General features: G+C 37.9%; 1 protein-coding gene across 4 annotated transcripts in view; it reads right to left on the minus strand.

Moving 5' to 3' along the window:
- LRRC28 (leucine rich repeat containing 28) overlaps positions 1-15,260 on the minus strand; it is a 196,169-nt gene that overhangs the window by 162,957 nt on the left and 17,952 nt on the right. For all 4 annotated transcript variants that reach the window (XR_003507308.1, XM_027520676.1, XM_027520678.1 and 1 more), the window contains exon 3: positions 8,796-8,836. Coding sequence is in view for 3 of the 4 variants with exons in the window: in XM_027520676.1 (XP_027376477.1) it covers positions 8,796-8,836 (41 nt within the window). In the remaining variant the exon portion in view is untranslated. The remainder of the gene's footprint in view (positions 1-8,795; positions 8,837-15,260) is intronic.

Raw genomic sequence — 15,260 nt, forward strand, 5'->3', positions numbered from 1 at the left:
TGACACTGGATTAGAAAGTCTTTCAGACATGATAACAAAACACAAGCAATTTATCAAAAAATGTAAAAGATAAATCACACAGATGGGAGAAAATATTTGCAAATCATATATATGATAAGGGTCTAGTATCTCAAATATATAAAACACTCTTAGAACTGAACAACAAAAAGACAACTATTATAATTTTTAAATGGACAACAGGTTTGAATAAATATTTCCCCAAAGAAACTACATAAATGACCAATAAGCACATGAAAAGACATGATTAGTCATTAGAAAAAATACAAATGAAAACTATAAGAAATCAATTTACACATCCTAGGGTGACTATAATCAAAAGTACAGAAAATAACAAATGTTGATGGCAACGTGGAGAATCCTCACATATTGTTGGTAGAACTACAAAATAGTACAGCCTCTTTGGAAAACAGTTTGGCAGTTCCTCAAAGGTTAAACATAGAGTTACCACTGCAATCCACTCCTAGGTAGAAACTCCAGAGAACTAAAAATAAATGTTCATAATCAAACTTCTACATAAATGTTTACAACTGCATTATTCACCATAGCCAAAATGTGGAGATAAGCCAAATGTCTACTGTAAAAAATGGATAAACAAAATGCTGTATATCCATGCGATGGAATATTATTCAGCCATAAAAAGAATGGATTCTGAAATATGCTGCGATATAGATGACACATGCTACGCTAAAACAGCCAGACATAAATAGTCACATATTGCATGATGCCATCTATATAAAATGTCCAGAATAGGAATATCCATAGAAATAGAAAGCAGATTATTGGCCACTAGGGAGTTACAAGGAATTAGGAGAGGGGAATGATTATTAATGATCATTTAGGGTGATGAAAATGTTCTGGGTTAGACAGTGATAATGGTTGCTCAATCTTGTGTATATACCAAAACCAATGAACCATACACTTTAAAAGTGTATGATTAAATTTTTATGTAAATCATATTTCAATTTAAAAAATGAAACAAAGAATTTTCATATGCTTCAGCAATTAAACTCTTAAGCATTTATCTCAGAGAAATGAAAACTTACTCATATGCCAAAAAGCATGTACATGAATGTTCATAGGAACTTTATGCACAATAGCTAAAAATGAAACTAATATGTCCTTCAGTAGGTGAATGGACAAACTCTATTACATCCATACTGTGAAACATAACTCAGCAACATAAAGGAACTACTGCTACATGCCACTACTTACATATGTCTCAGGGGAATTATGCTGAATGAAAAAAAAAGCTAGCCCTGAAAGGTTACATACTGTATGATTTATAAAACATAAAAAGTTAAACTGACCAAGTCATAGAGATGGAGAACAGAGTAGCAGTTGCCAGGGTTTGGGGACACGGGGAATGTGATTATAAAAGGGTAAAAAATTAGGAAAACGGAATAATATCAGTAGATTGTAGTACTGTCAATTTCCTGGTGGTGATCTCATACTATAGTTATGTAAGACATGAACACTGGTAGAACCTAAAAGAGTACACAAGGATGTTTATGAATTACTTCTTATGTGTGATACCACCATTATCTCAAAGCAAAAAGTTGAATTTTTTTTTTTAAAAAAAGGACAAAAGAAGACTTTTTTTCAAGCAAACCAAATCTGATAGAATATAGAAACTAATATAAAAAGACATTTTCTCATTTTTAAGTTTCTTTAAGAATTTAAATGCAAAATTTATTTAACAGTGTATTTCACCAGATACCAATTTTATCTCTCAGCTACAAATCTACCTGTTATGACATATAGGAGCTGGACCCTGTCAAAATTTCTCCTTTGCTAACTGATCTAATGTTAGGCCTAACGTTACCAAAAGAAGGTGTTAGAGTGACTCTGCAAGATGAGAATAGCAGGAAGGCACCTCTCCAGGTCCAGTCCTCTTTCCATTTTTTATTCCACTCAGAGCCAAGCCCCAGCAGCCCTCCTGGACCACTTTAAGCCACATCTCAACCACGAACGCCCCAAGCTGACGTCAGTTTTGCAGCATCTTTGGCTGTTATCCTCAGGCCACACTCCTTACCCAACAACACTCTTCTATAAGCAACTTCAACTGGCCTCACGTAACCGTCTTCCCCCACCCACAGCCACTGCTGCACTGGTTCTGCCTTGTTCTCAGGCAGCTGCCTTCCCCTCGTCAGGCTGCTTTTAATATGCCAGCTCCGGATTACAAGTACTACTCCTGCAACAGTGAGATGACGTTACAGATCTGCTCTGGCCTAAATCAGATGGCAAGGCTCTTCACCACGTGAATGCTATATGCTTTGTGGCAGTCATATCTTCTTTGAAGAGGTCTAACCTCAGCCTAGGGTTTGGAACTCTCCTAAGTCTTTAGACCCTTCACTGTCCAATTCTCTAGGTACAGATCTACTTTTTTGTACTCACTAATTCTGAGTACCATGGAGTCCTTTTTAACCTCTTTTAGTAGTTAATAACATTTTACTAATTAACAATTCTTTAATTTTCCCTGCTTAAATTAGTGGTATAGTTTCTAACTGGACCTTGACTGATATCTATGGTTTACACATACATAGATCTCTCTCACAACACTCACACACATGTAAAACACAGGACGACAGCACAAAGGATAGGAGGGATGAACCGAATGTACCGATCCAAGGTTCTTATATTAAATGTGAAGTAGTATGTTATGTGAAGGTAGATTATAATAGGTTAAAGAAACATAAACCTTTCAATATTGAAATGAAGTAGAGTTAATAAATCAATAATGGTAATAAAACATAATCCTAAAATAACACTGAAATAATTTAAAAGAAGGAAACTAAAGGGGAAAAATAACAGAGAACAGTTGGGACAAATAGAAAAAACAATTGTTAAGATGGTGAACTTAAACTCAATCCTATCAGTAATCATATTAAACATAAATAGTCTAAATATTCCAGTGGAATGAGCCATATTGTTAGACTGGTCAAAATCAAAGAACCAACTAATGCTGACTTCAAGAAACCCATGTGAGTTATAAAGGCAAAAACAGATTCAAGTAAAAGAATGTGAGTTTCAATTCCAGGACAGCAGAATGAACTCCTACTAGACTGGTGCTCTGACAACTAAAACACTGAAAAGCACACACAGACAAAATGAACCTAAGGCACTGCAACAGTAAACAAAAAAGCCAGTTCTGGAAGAGAGACAAAAACTGAAGCATGACACCAGGTAAATCTGAGTTTCATCTTTTTTTCTTAATAGCATTTGGTCTAAGGAAAGGGACAAACAGTGGCTAAAATTCCAAAAGAAAACTGCAGTCTTGCTAGCCAAAATGAGGACAGAGTTCAGGGCAACGATGGTCCCTGACAAACAGAGAATACCAGAAAACAAACAAACAAACAGGGAGGGGAAACCCCAAATCCTATGTATAAACTTTGCCTGAATCAGTGCCTTATTCCAAAACCATTCGTACTGGAAAAAACTATAACTAAAGACAAAAGAACTGGACTGAGATCTCAGTTGCCTTCCAAAAGGCCCTTTACTGTTTTGAGTCAACCAGGGAAACCACTGAAGCAAAACATCAACACTCTTCAAAGAAATTAACAGATTTTAGTATCTAAAACACATATCCTCAATTGTCAGGCTATAACCTAAAATTACTTAACATATGAACACTCAGGAAAATGTCAATGACGACAAACAATGTATAGCAACCCCAAGGCAACTCTGATGTTGGGAATTAGCAGACAACTCTCTAAAAGTAGTTGTTATAATTATGCACAGTGGTCTAAAGTAAAATATGTCTTAATGAAAAGATAAGGACATCTTAGCAGAGAAACAGAAACTAAGAAAGGATGAAAGAAAGAATATTCTAGAACTGAAATGCTTACTGGATAAAGGTGAATAAAAGAATATAACACACTGTTTTGATTACTGTAGCTCTGAAATACTATCTGAAGTCTAAAAGGGTTATACCTCCAGCTTTGTTCCTTTTTCCTTAGGATTGCTTTGGTAAGCCTGAGTCTTTTGTAGTTCCATATAAATTTTAGGATTATTTGTTCTACTTCTGTGAAAAATGTCATGGGTAACTTGATAGGTATCACAATTAAATCTGTAGATTGCTTGCGCGGTATGGCTATTTTAACTATATTAATTCTACCAATTTAAGATCTTGGAGACAGATCAATATAAATGATTCAATCTAAGTGCAGAGAAAAAAAGGAGGAAACATGAAGTCCCTGAGAGGTATGTAGGACAATATCAACAAGATATATGTAAACTGAATCCAATGAAGAGAGAGAGGAAAAGGTGCATAAAAAGTATTTGAAGAAATAATGGTTGAAAATGTCCCAAATTTGGTAAAAGACATAAATTCACTGATTCAAGTAGCTCAGCAGATTCCAAGATAAATAACAAATAATATTATACCAAGGCACATCACAGTTAAATTGCTAAAAGCCAAGATCAAAAGAAAATCTTCAAAGAAGTCAGAGAAAAATGATATATTACACACATGTGGAGAATGATGAAAATTCCACTGACTTCTTATGAGAATCTATGGAGATCTGAAGATAGTCAAATACTTTCAAGAAGCTCAAAAAAATAAAAACTGTCAATCCAGAATTGAACTGCCATTGTGTAGATTACTCAGCTTGGAGTCTTATGTTGCAATCTTCTTCATCTTCATGACTGGTTCACCTTTTTGCCTGAAGGCCTCAAGGATTTTTCCATTAGATTTAAAGTCTGAAAAAATGTCACACCCATTACTAATAAAAAAATTCTTGAGAAAGCAGGAATTAATAGTGTGGTAGGCAGCACCTAGGATGGTCCCTGGTGGTCCCCACTCCTCCGCATGCAGGCCTTGTGTAACGGCCTCCCCTTGAGTGTCACAGCAAGTGATGCGATGCCACTTCCATGATTAGACTAGAAAGGGGCAAGGGCTCCGCTCTCACATACTCTTCTGCTTGCTCACTCTGATCGAAGTCAGCTGCCATGTTGTGAGCTACATAATAGAGGCTAAGTGGTGATGAACTAAGGGAGTTCTCTGGCCAACAGCCAGCTAGGAACTGACGCTCTCAGTCTAACAACCTGCAAGGAATTGGTTGAATCCTGCCAACAACCATATGAGTGAACACAGATAGAGGATCTTTCCTCAGTTGAGCTTTCAGGTAAGCCAGCAGCCCTGGGCAACAATCTTGATTAAAGCCTTGAGAGAGACACTGAAGCAAAGGGATCCAGCTAAGCCAAGCCCAGATTCTGGACCTTCAAAAAATACGAGAGAATAAGTGTTTATTCTTTTAACTACCCCTACACTTTAAGCAACTACATTTTGAGATAATCTGTAGAGCAGCAATAGATTATTAACACAGATGGATATTTACTTAACACATAAGAATTGTGTTAACTGTAAGGCCAGCATCTTTCTTAGTGGATGAAACCTGGAGATATTCCCACTAAGGTCTTAAAGAAGACAAGGATGCCTACTACCTCAAATACTATTTTACACTGCTCTGGAGAAGGACTAGTCAATGCAATCAGAATAGAGAAAATAAAGATTTGGAAAAGAAGACATAACACTGTATTTTCAGACATGAGAGTAGAGTATACCTGGAAAACTCTGGAGAATCCATGATTAACTCAAACAATAGAAGATTTCAGGAAGGAGCAAGATATAAAGTTAATATGCAAAAAACCATAGTGCTCCTATAACAAAAATTACCTAGTTAGAAGATGTAACAGATAAGAAAAATCATTTACACAGCAAAAAAATTAAACATTTAGGAAAAAACTATTAGAAATGTTCAAAACCTATATGGAGAAAAATATAAAGTTATATATTAAGGATAGAAAAGTAGGGCTAAAAAATGTTAATACATCCCTGTTCTTAGAAATATATACTAAAGTAGTTAGGGGTGAAAAACCATGCTTCATAAAAAAATAAATACACATATAATATATATAAGAGAATGAAAACAAAACCTTGATAAACCAAATAGGGCAGAACATCACTGAAGATATTTAAAGTGAACCTAGTCCAGAAGAAACCATCAAACAAAACATCTACTTCAAAAATCCAGACGACTTAAAAAAAAAAAATCTTGAGGGGAAATTGGGATAATTTAAATATGAACTGTATATTAGATGATATTATTGAATTAATACTACTTTTCTTAGACCTAAAAATAATAAAATTATGTGCAAGAATGTCTTTATTCTTAGATACATAGGGGCTTCCCAGGTGGCACTAGTGGTAAAGAATCCACCTGCCTGAGACGTGGGTTCCATCCCTAATCAGGGAAGACTCATTGGAGTAGGAAATAGCAACCTATTCCAAAATTCCATGGTCAGAGGAGCCTGGTGGGCTACAGTCCATGGGGCCACAGAGAGTCGAACACAACTGAGTGTGCACACGGACACACACACACTATAATGTGTGCAATTTGTGTGTAAGAGAGAGAGGGAGAAAGGAAAGGAAAAGGCGGAAAGAGGGGCAGTAAAGAGAGAGTAGAAGGGGGAAGAGAGGAAGGAAATGAAGCAAAATGTTAACTGGTTACATTTAGGTGAAGCCTGTCCTTGAACAAGAGGGTTTAAAGTGCACAGGTCCAATTACATTCTGATTTTTTTTCAACAAATTTCTACTAAGTACTACACCATCCAAGCTTGTGTGAGTCCACAGATGTGGAACTATGGATGTGGATGGTAGGGAAATTAAAAAGTCTTGTTTAGGCTTCAGAGACAAAGCAGAGCAGGCCTCTGACCTTGCTTCTAACCTGCCTGGACACTGCCCTGACTGTGAGTGACTGCCTTCTGTGAGTGCAAGACTGGCAGCATCATAGATAAGACAGGGGATGAATCTTGAGATTGTTGAGCCTCTGGGGGCGAGCTGGCCAACCAAGCCCCAGGTTTAAAAACATTCCAAGTTTTACGCATTAACATGAAATCAGAACTGCTATTTGCTCACAGATTGATGATTGCCTCTGGGATTGTAAGTGGGAACCCGAACTGTGATCTCTAAAGTCTAACCCACTGAGCGGACATGCTGCCTGGGACATTTTCCCAATTGAGATCCCGATGTGCTGTGTCACGGGACTTTCCACTGCTGTTTGAGTCTGGATGTTGGTGAGAATTCAGTTTGGTGATGTATCCTCTGCTGTTTCTATTTCTCTTTTCTTTTAATGTTAGTATATTGAAATTAAGCTAGATAATTCTCTAATAAATATTGGTTATTATTTATTTGTATGGAACAAGTATATGTATGGATGTGAGAGTTGGACTATAAAGAAATCTGAGGGCCAAAGAATTGATGCTTTTGAACTATGGTGTTGGAGAAAAATCTTGAGAGTCCCTTGGACTACAAGGAGATTTAACCAGTCAATCCTAAAGGAAATCAGTCCTGAATATTCATAGGAAAGACTGATGCTGAAGCTGAAACTCTAATACTTAGGCCACCTGATGAGAAGAACTGACTCACTGGAAAAGACCCTGATGCTGGGAAAGACTGAAGGCAGGAGGAGAAGGGGATGACAGAGGAAGAGATGGTTGGATGGCAGCACCAACTCGATGGACATGAGTTTGAGTAAGCTCCGGGAGCTGGTGATGGACAGGGAGGCCTGGCGTGCTGCAGTCCATGGGGTCACAAACAGTAGGACACAACTGAATGACTGAACTGAACTGATAGAACAAGCGGCTCATTTTGTTAACAAATCCTTTGAACCTGAGACAAAAGTGAAAACTTTTGGAAAAACAATGGGGGACTATAAAGTTATACCTGGATTTTCAACTATGAGAGGGTGGCACCTCTAAGCTTCACGTTAGATCAACTGTATGGATGTTCATTGTACTATGCTTCCAACTTTTTTGTTGGTCAGAATTTTTTCAAAAATAAAAGGTTGGGTAAAATGACAGAGACTTCTGGCTTATGATAAAGGTGTAAAATTAGCTCTCTCTAATTTACCTCCTGAAAATCATGCCAAATAATAAAAAGAACAAGAAAAGGTGATGCAAATTCCTCCCTCGACAAAATTAGGAGGCAGGTAGAAAGAAAGGGAAATACAAGATATGGAAATTTCTTATCTTCCTTAGTCAAGAGATAAAGTTGATATACTAAAAACAAAGGTGTAAATGCATTTTAAAAAGATACATTATTTAGTATTATGGAGGTAATCATCATAAGAACTAAAACAAATGTAGGATGTAGGGAAGGAGGCTTTTACTCTATATTTTAAATCTTTTATACCATCAGGCTGTTTATATCAGTAGCATATGTAGTAGTAGTAACAATACTAACAATCACATGCTAAGTCGCTTCAGCTGTGTCCCACTCTGCAACCCCATGGACTGTAGCCCTCCAGGCTCCTCTGTCCATGGGATTTTCCAGGCAGGCAGGAATACTGAAGTGGGTTGCCATTTCCTTCTCCAGGGGATCTTCCTGACCCAGGTATCAAACCCACACCTCTTATGTCTCCTGCACTGGCAGGTGGGTTCTTTACCATTAGTGCCAACTGGGAAGCCCAATACTCCCAATTCCATGGACTATCCAAAGGATTCTGTGACCAAGATGCTGCAAGAAAAAAAAAACGTATCTTTCATCATCTTTACTACCCTGAAGTAAGATATTTAAAACATAAATGTAAATGGTAAGATACTTTAAAATACTATTGGGTTTAGCAGAACCACAGGTCTACCTACATGAGCACCATGATCATAATACCAAAAAATAATAAATTAATACATTAAAATATTCCCTGTAATTTAAAATAACTTAAAATTATGTCCATTCTTGTTTTTAAAAAAAAAAAAATTTGAATAAACAGACTCACAGTTCCACAAGGTTTGGAAGCTTCTGAGCAAGGTTTTCTGGCTGAAAATTAAAAACTCAGAATTAAATTTTATTTTTGAAAAATGTATAAACATTTCTAAACAGCTTAAATACAAGTACTACCTTTTGAAGGGCTGTAAATTTTGAGAAAATGTGAAAATAATACATCAGCAGGTCTGGGTTTATGCTTACATAGATCAAACTACAATTTAAACGTATACATCTGAACACTGAAAATCCATATCCCTTGGAGAAACCAGATCTTATATTCCATGGTCACAGAAGAAATAAAAATGTTTTAACAGACACAGAGGGAATAGCACCATGTGACGCTGGGGCCAGAGGTGGGAGGGATGGAGCTACAAAGCCAAGGAACACCGCTGGTAAAGCATCCCGCCCCGCCCCTGGGAGCTCAGAGAAAGGAGGCTCTTCCTCAAAGCCGTGAGAAGGAACCAACCCAACCAACACCATGGTTTGGAACTTCTGTCCTCCAGAACTGTGAGACAGTAAATTTCTGCATTTTAAGCCACCTAGCCTGTGTAATTCGTTACAGTAGCCCTAAATATAATACTATCAACCCCTTGTCAAACCAAAATCCCAAACTACTCCTGAGGAGAAAGGAACTGAAATCGCAGAGGGCCAGATACCAAGATATAACTAAACTCAGAATAAACAGAGTAAGCTGGAGCTCAGGTGTCCTAAGGGAGGTCACATCTGGACCAGGTTCTAAGTTCTGAGTAGGAGTGTGATGTGACAAGGACAGGAAGCAGGCCACAGGGAGGAGGGGAAGGGAGATGGGGCTAGGCCCTGGGTAGAAGGAAAAGCCTCCTGTCAGCCTGCGTGTCTCTCTCTCTCTCTCTCTTCTCTCTCTCTCACACACACACACAGACATGAATTGTCAAGACTGAAAGAGCACACTGAGTCAGGAGTAACATTTTTTTATTCTACACTAAAACATACTGTAGAATTAAGCTAGATATCAATAACAAAGAATCAGGAATGGTTTTTTAAAAGCAATTATGACTAACTTGAGGCTTGAAAGACTTAACTATCAGAGGTTGCTATGGAGTAGGGAGGAGGAGAGTTCTGGTTAGCTTTCTAGGCACATGAATCAACATGTGAAAAGACAAAAGAGAGACAGGTGTGTTTAAGAAATCACAAACACAGTTTGTTCTACTGTAACTGCCTGGCAGCACTCATGACAAAATCTTACATTTCAAAAGCACTTATAAAAATAATTGTGTCAATAGAAAAATAAAAGTTTGGGGGATTTGTAACAAGTAATTTTTCTTACAGGAGCTTAGGAACAGTGATTATCATTAGGAAAAGGATAGTGCTGTTATTCTCCATCTATTTTTATATCATCTGAATCTTTAATAATGAGCATATATGTCTTTTAAAATTAAAAAAATTAAAATCAAATTTAAAATTTACTATATAAATTGTTACACAATTGAGGAATCAATCACATTATATGTAACTTAGGTTCTAAACACTCAATAAAAGAAATGCCATTAGTTTGGTATTTCTGGTATATCTGGGCCACAGAGAATAAAGGTATATAATTTTGAAGACAGTACCAAGGAATAGTTCACTAGGGTCTTATATTTTATACTGAGGAAAAACTATTTTTTAAAAATCTTGAACACAATGGTTTATTTTAATCAAGGAGACAAAGTTATTAATTTCATATTGGCATACTGATGTATTTACTTAGCAGCAGTATCCCAAATTAGTTACATATATAATAGCCTTCACACTTTCATAATAACCAAATAGCACTGAATCTAAATACTGTTTTGAAGTCAGTGAAACATTTATTAAGTTTCCACTTTTGATAAAACCACTTTTAGTTTTCAAATGCCGAAGCTGTGATTCCTTTTCCCCTATGTTTTGACATCAATATCTGCAATGAGGTCCTTCATGACAAGTCTTTCCTTGAGTGCTGCTCTTGGATCTAAGTTTCCAAAATGTTTCTTTTAGTACTGGTACCTCCCCTAGTAAGAGGAATATACACTTCCACCTGTGGGGATACTTACAAGACATTCCAGGCAAACTAAAGCACTGAGGGGATGGGAGAGGAGAGGTAAGAAGCTTTCTGGCTGTGCCTCTTAAAAAGAAAAGGCTTATCTGGAAAAGAAATGCTATTAGAACCTCAACTTGTTTGATCTGCTATAATATCAATACCATATCTGGCTGATTACAGGACCCATGGTCATTCTTTACAGATGCCTTCTTGGCTCTTACCAGAGAGTATTGCAATTTTTCCATGACCAACTAGTTACCTCTGTGAGATATTTCCCTACACACACAATTAAGCACTGCATAATGTTTCTGCTGCCATTACTGCATCGCTATATTTTTACGAGTAAGTACACTGTGTTTTAATTTAAAAACAAGCACACCAACCTTGAGAAAATTGGCAGTTCATTAGGATGCTGGGTTCAAAAAAAAAAAAAAAAAGCAAAAAGGCTGGTAAAGAATCAGCCTGCTGCATAGGCTGTGGCTGACATCTACTGGTGCTCTAAAATATCATTCTCTGCTTCCTAGTGGTACATTTTAGCAATGAAACTAAATAATATGAGAAACACTATATATTTTAATTTTCCTATTTACATAGTTTATGAAAAGCAGGTAAGAGACTGGATCACTATATATTAACATCAACATTGTTGTTACTCTGTGAGTAACTAAGGAGCTTCCCAGGTGACTCGGATGGTAAAGAATCCACCTGCAATGCTGGAGACCCAGGTTTGATCCCTGTGTCAGAAAAATCCCCTGGAGAAGGGAACAGCAACCCACTCCAGTGGGAAATCTTGCCTGGGAAATCCCATGGACAGAGGAGCCTGGCGGGTCCCAGTCCATGGGTCAGGAAGAGTCGGACACAACTAACCGACTAACACTCAGAGCAACTAAGCTCTAATGCTGGATTACAGGCGCCACACAAACAGGGCTCAGACTACTAAGTTTAAATGTTTTCAAATTTTAAAATCCTGATCGATTAAGAGCAATAATCTTAAAGTGCCTTGCAAAACGATTATTACTATTATTTCCTTCTTTTTCACAAATTTGACATACAAAAGTTTTAATAGATAAACAATCTGTACCCAAATTCCTTGAGTATGAATACTTCCTTCTAAACTAATTGAAAACTGTTTTATAAATTAAACCAAAATTCCCATCATTAAATCTCATATTATCACTTAATAATTTTTCTTTATAAATAATGTAAAAGTAAACTTCAGTAAACACAGTATAAAATTCACTTCAAATCTTGAATCAATGATGCTTTACCATGTACTGTTATGGAAAACTTACAACCTCCTTCAATGGGAATGTTTTAAAATTGTGTATCTTGGAACAAATACTTCAAATATGTTGCAAACACATGTTCAATTGCATTCTCATATAGTCACTGTGCACCACTTACTTTCCTTTCTCCTTCTGGGCAACAGGCAGGATTGCACTTAAGTTCAACATGGTTAAGTGACTTGCTTTGGTCAATGGAATTAAGTCAAACTAGAGACCTTAGAGCAGAGAAGGCAATGGCACCCCACTCCAGTACTCTTGTCTGGAAAATCCCATGGATGGAGGAGCCTGGTGGGCTGCAGTCCATGGGGTCGCTACGAGTCGCACACAACCAAGCGACTTCACTTTCACTTTTCACTTTCATGCATTGGAGAAGGAAATGGCAACCCACTCCAGTGTTCCTGCCTGGGGAATCCCAGGGACGGGGGAGCCTGGTGGGCTTCCGTCTATGGGGTCGAATAGAGTCGGGCACCACTGAAGCAACTTAGCAGCAGCAGCAGCAGAGACCTTAGAGAGTTTGCACGTGAGAGGTCCACAGCGACCTTTACCAGCTTTCATCCCTGAGTAAAGACACCATGAACCAAAGTCCCCCAGAGATCGGCGAGAGTAGTGCAGTATGAAAAAAAAAAAAAAAAAAAATCATTGAATCACTAGGATTCAGGGCTCAGTAAAATATGCTCCATCCTACCTCTAACAACACATTTCAAAGAAGTCCTGAATTAAATGCATATTTTTATAGCAGTTATTAAAAAGTAGAATAAAGTCAGACCTCTACTTCACACCATATACAAAAGTTAACTAAAAATGGATCTGCTGCTGCTAAGTTGCTTCAGTTGTGTCCGACTCTGTGTGACCCCACAGATGGCAGCCCACCAGGCTCCCCTGTCCCTGGGATTCTCCAGGCAAGAACACTGGAGTGGGTTGCCATTCCCTTCTCCAATGCATGAAAAAGAAAAGTGAAAGTGAAGACGCTCAGTCATGCCCGACTCTTTGTGACGCCATGGACTGCAGCCTACCAGGCTCCTCCATCCATGGGATTTTCCAGGCAAGAGTACTGGAGTGGGGTGCCATTGCCTTCTCCCAAAAATGGATCTATCAATGGCTTATATCTAAGTGCTGAAACAATAAAATTCATGGAGGGAACCATGAGTAAATCTTCATGATCATAGGCCAAAAGCAGGAGCACCGATAGAAAAAACAGATAAGCCAGACTTTATCAAAATTAAAAATTTTCTGCATAAGAGAACATTACAAGAAACTGAAAGGCAATATATAAAATGGGAGAAAATATCTGCAAACCATATACCTGGTAAGTGTCTAGAACACTTACAACTCAATCACAAAAAAAAAAACAACAAAAACCAATCCCTTGAAAAATGGCCAAAGGACTTGAGAAGACATTCTTTAAAGAAGACATGCAACCCGCCAATAAGCACATGAAGACACCCAACTTCATTAGCATTAAAGTGAAGTCACTCAGTCGTGTCCAACTCTTTGGGACCCCATGGACTGCAGCCTACCAGGCTCCTCCGTCCACGGGATTCTCCAGGCAAGAGTACTGGAGTGGACTGCCATTCCTTCTCTAGGGGATCTTCCCAACCCAGGGATTGAACCCGGGTCTCCCACATTGCAGGCAGACGCTTTGCCATCTGAGCCACCAGCATCTCATTAGGGATATGCAAATCAAAACCACAATGAGGTACCACTTCAAAACCACCAGGATGGCCATAATTTGTTAAAAATGTAAACTTAACAACTACTGATGAGGAACTGAGAAATAGGAACCCTTGTACACTGCTGGCAGTAATGTAAAATGGTTCAGCCACTATAGCAAAGTTTGGCTGTTCCTCAAAAAGTTAAATATAGAATTGCCATAAGGTTTCATATTTCTACTCCTATATATACCCCAAATAATTAAAAGCAGGTACTTAAACATTTACATGTATACCCATGTTCATAGCAGCAGTGTTCATAATAGCTATAAGGTGGGAACAGCCCAAATGTCCATCAACGGATGAACAGATAAACAAACTGTGGTATACACACACTGTGGAATCTTTATTAAATCATAAGGAATGAAGGAATGACACACGCTACCACCTGCATGAAACGTGAGAACATTTTGCTAAGTGAAAAGAAGTCAGACACAAAGGTGATACACTGAATGATCCCAATATATGAAATATCCAAAACAGATAAATCCAGAGAGAGAGAATACAGACTGGGGCTCCAGGCCTGGGGTGTAGAGGGGAGTAGGAAGAGGCTGCTTAATGGACAAGGGGCTTTGCTTTTGAGTGATGGGTATGTTTGGAACTAAACAAAGGTGACGGTGTGCAACACTGCGTATATTCTGAATGCTACTGATTTTTCACTTTAAAATGGTTAATTTTTCATGAAGTGAATTTCACCTCAATAAATTATTTTTAATTTTAATAAAGTTACTTCATTCAAAAACCACCACAACATACTCAACAAGCTTTCTAGTTGGATCAATAATTTGGTATCACTTTTTCTGGGCAAGCATACAGCACAAGTTAAATACCATGGGGTTATATGAGAACAACCAAAGAAAACCTCTTTACTACCAGGAATATTAGTTCATTCCTCCTCCAGTATTTTTCCTCCTTTTATGTATGTTATAGAGCAAGATCTCTCAACAGTCAAGTCAGAAGCCCTGGCAGGCTAATGGGAACAGAGACAGATGAGCAGCCCCACCTTTCCTGGTCCACAATAGCAGAAATGCCCATCACAGCCCTACTCACCATTTGCCCCACAATGTCCCTTAACATTTACCCTCTTATCTCTTGGCTCACTTCCATTAACTACTCAGTTTCTTCTCTTAAAATTTCCCTTGAAATAAATGTTAAGCAGACCAAAAAAGCATGAGCCTTGTCTTAAACACCCGTCATATTTCCTTGATGTTTTCTGGAGACAGAAAACCACAACAGATTCTCAATACCTCCATCTACTATCATCAAAATCTCTTGACAGTTAAGTTCATTACTTCTGCAATAAGTAACACAACGAAATGTTATTAACTATGGTTTTCATGTGAATAACCCTAGAAAGCCTGAGACACATATTGGCGGGGGAAGAGAGGAGGTGTTAAGGAGAGGGAGAAGGGGCAATAAGAAATGCTTTTAAGAGCATTAATAGC

Source organism: Bos indicus x Bos taurus, chromosome 21, assembly GCF_003369695.1.
Source record: "Bos indicus x Bos taurus breed Angus x Brahman F1 hybrid chromosome 21, Bos_hybrid_MaternalHap_v2.0, whole genome shotgun sequence".
In the NCBI taxonomy this organism is placed as follows: Eukaryota; Metazoa; Chordata; class Mammalia; order Artiodactyla; family Bovidae; genus Bos; species Bos indicus x Bos taurus.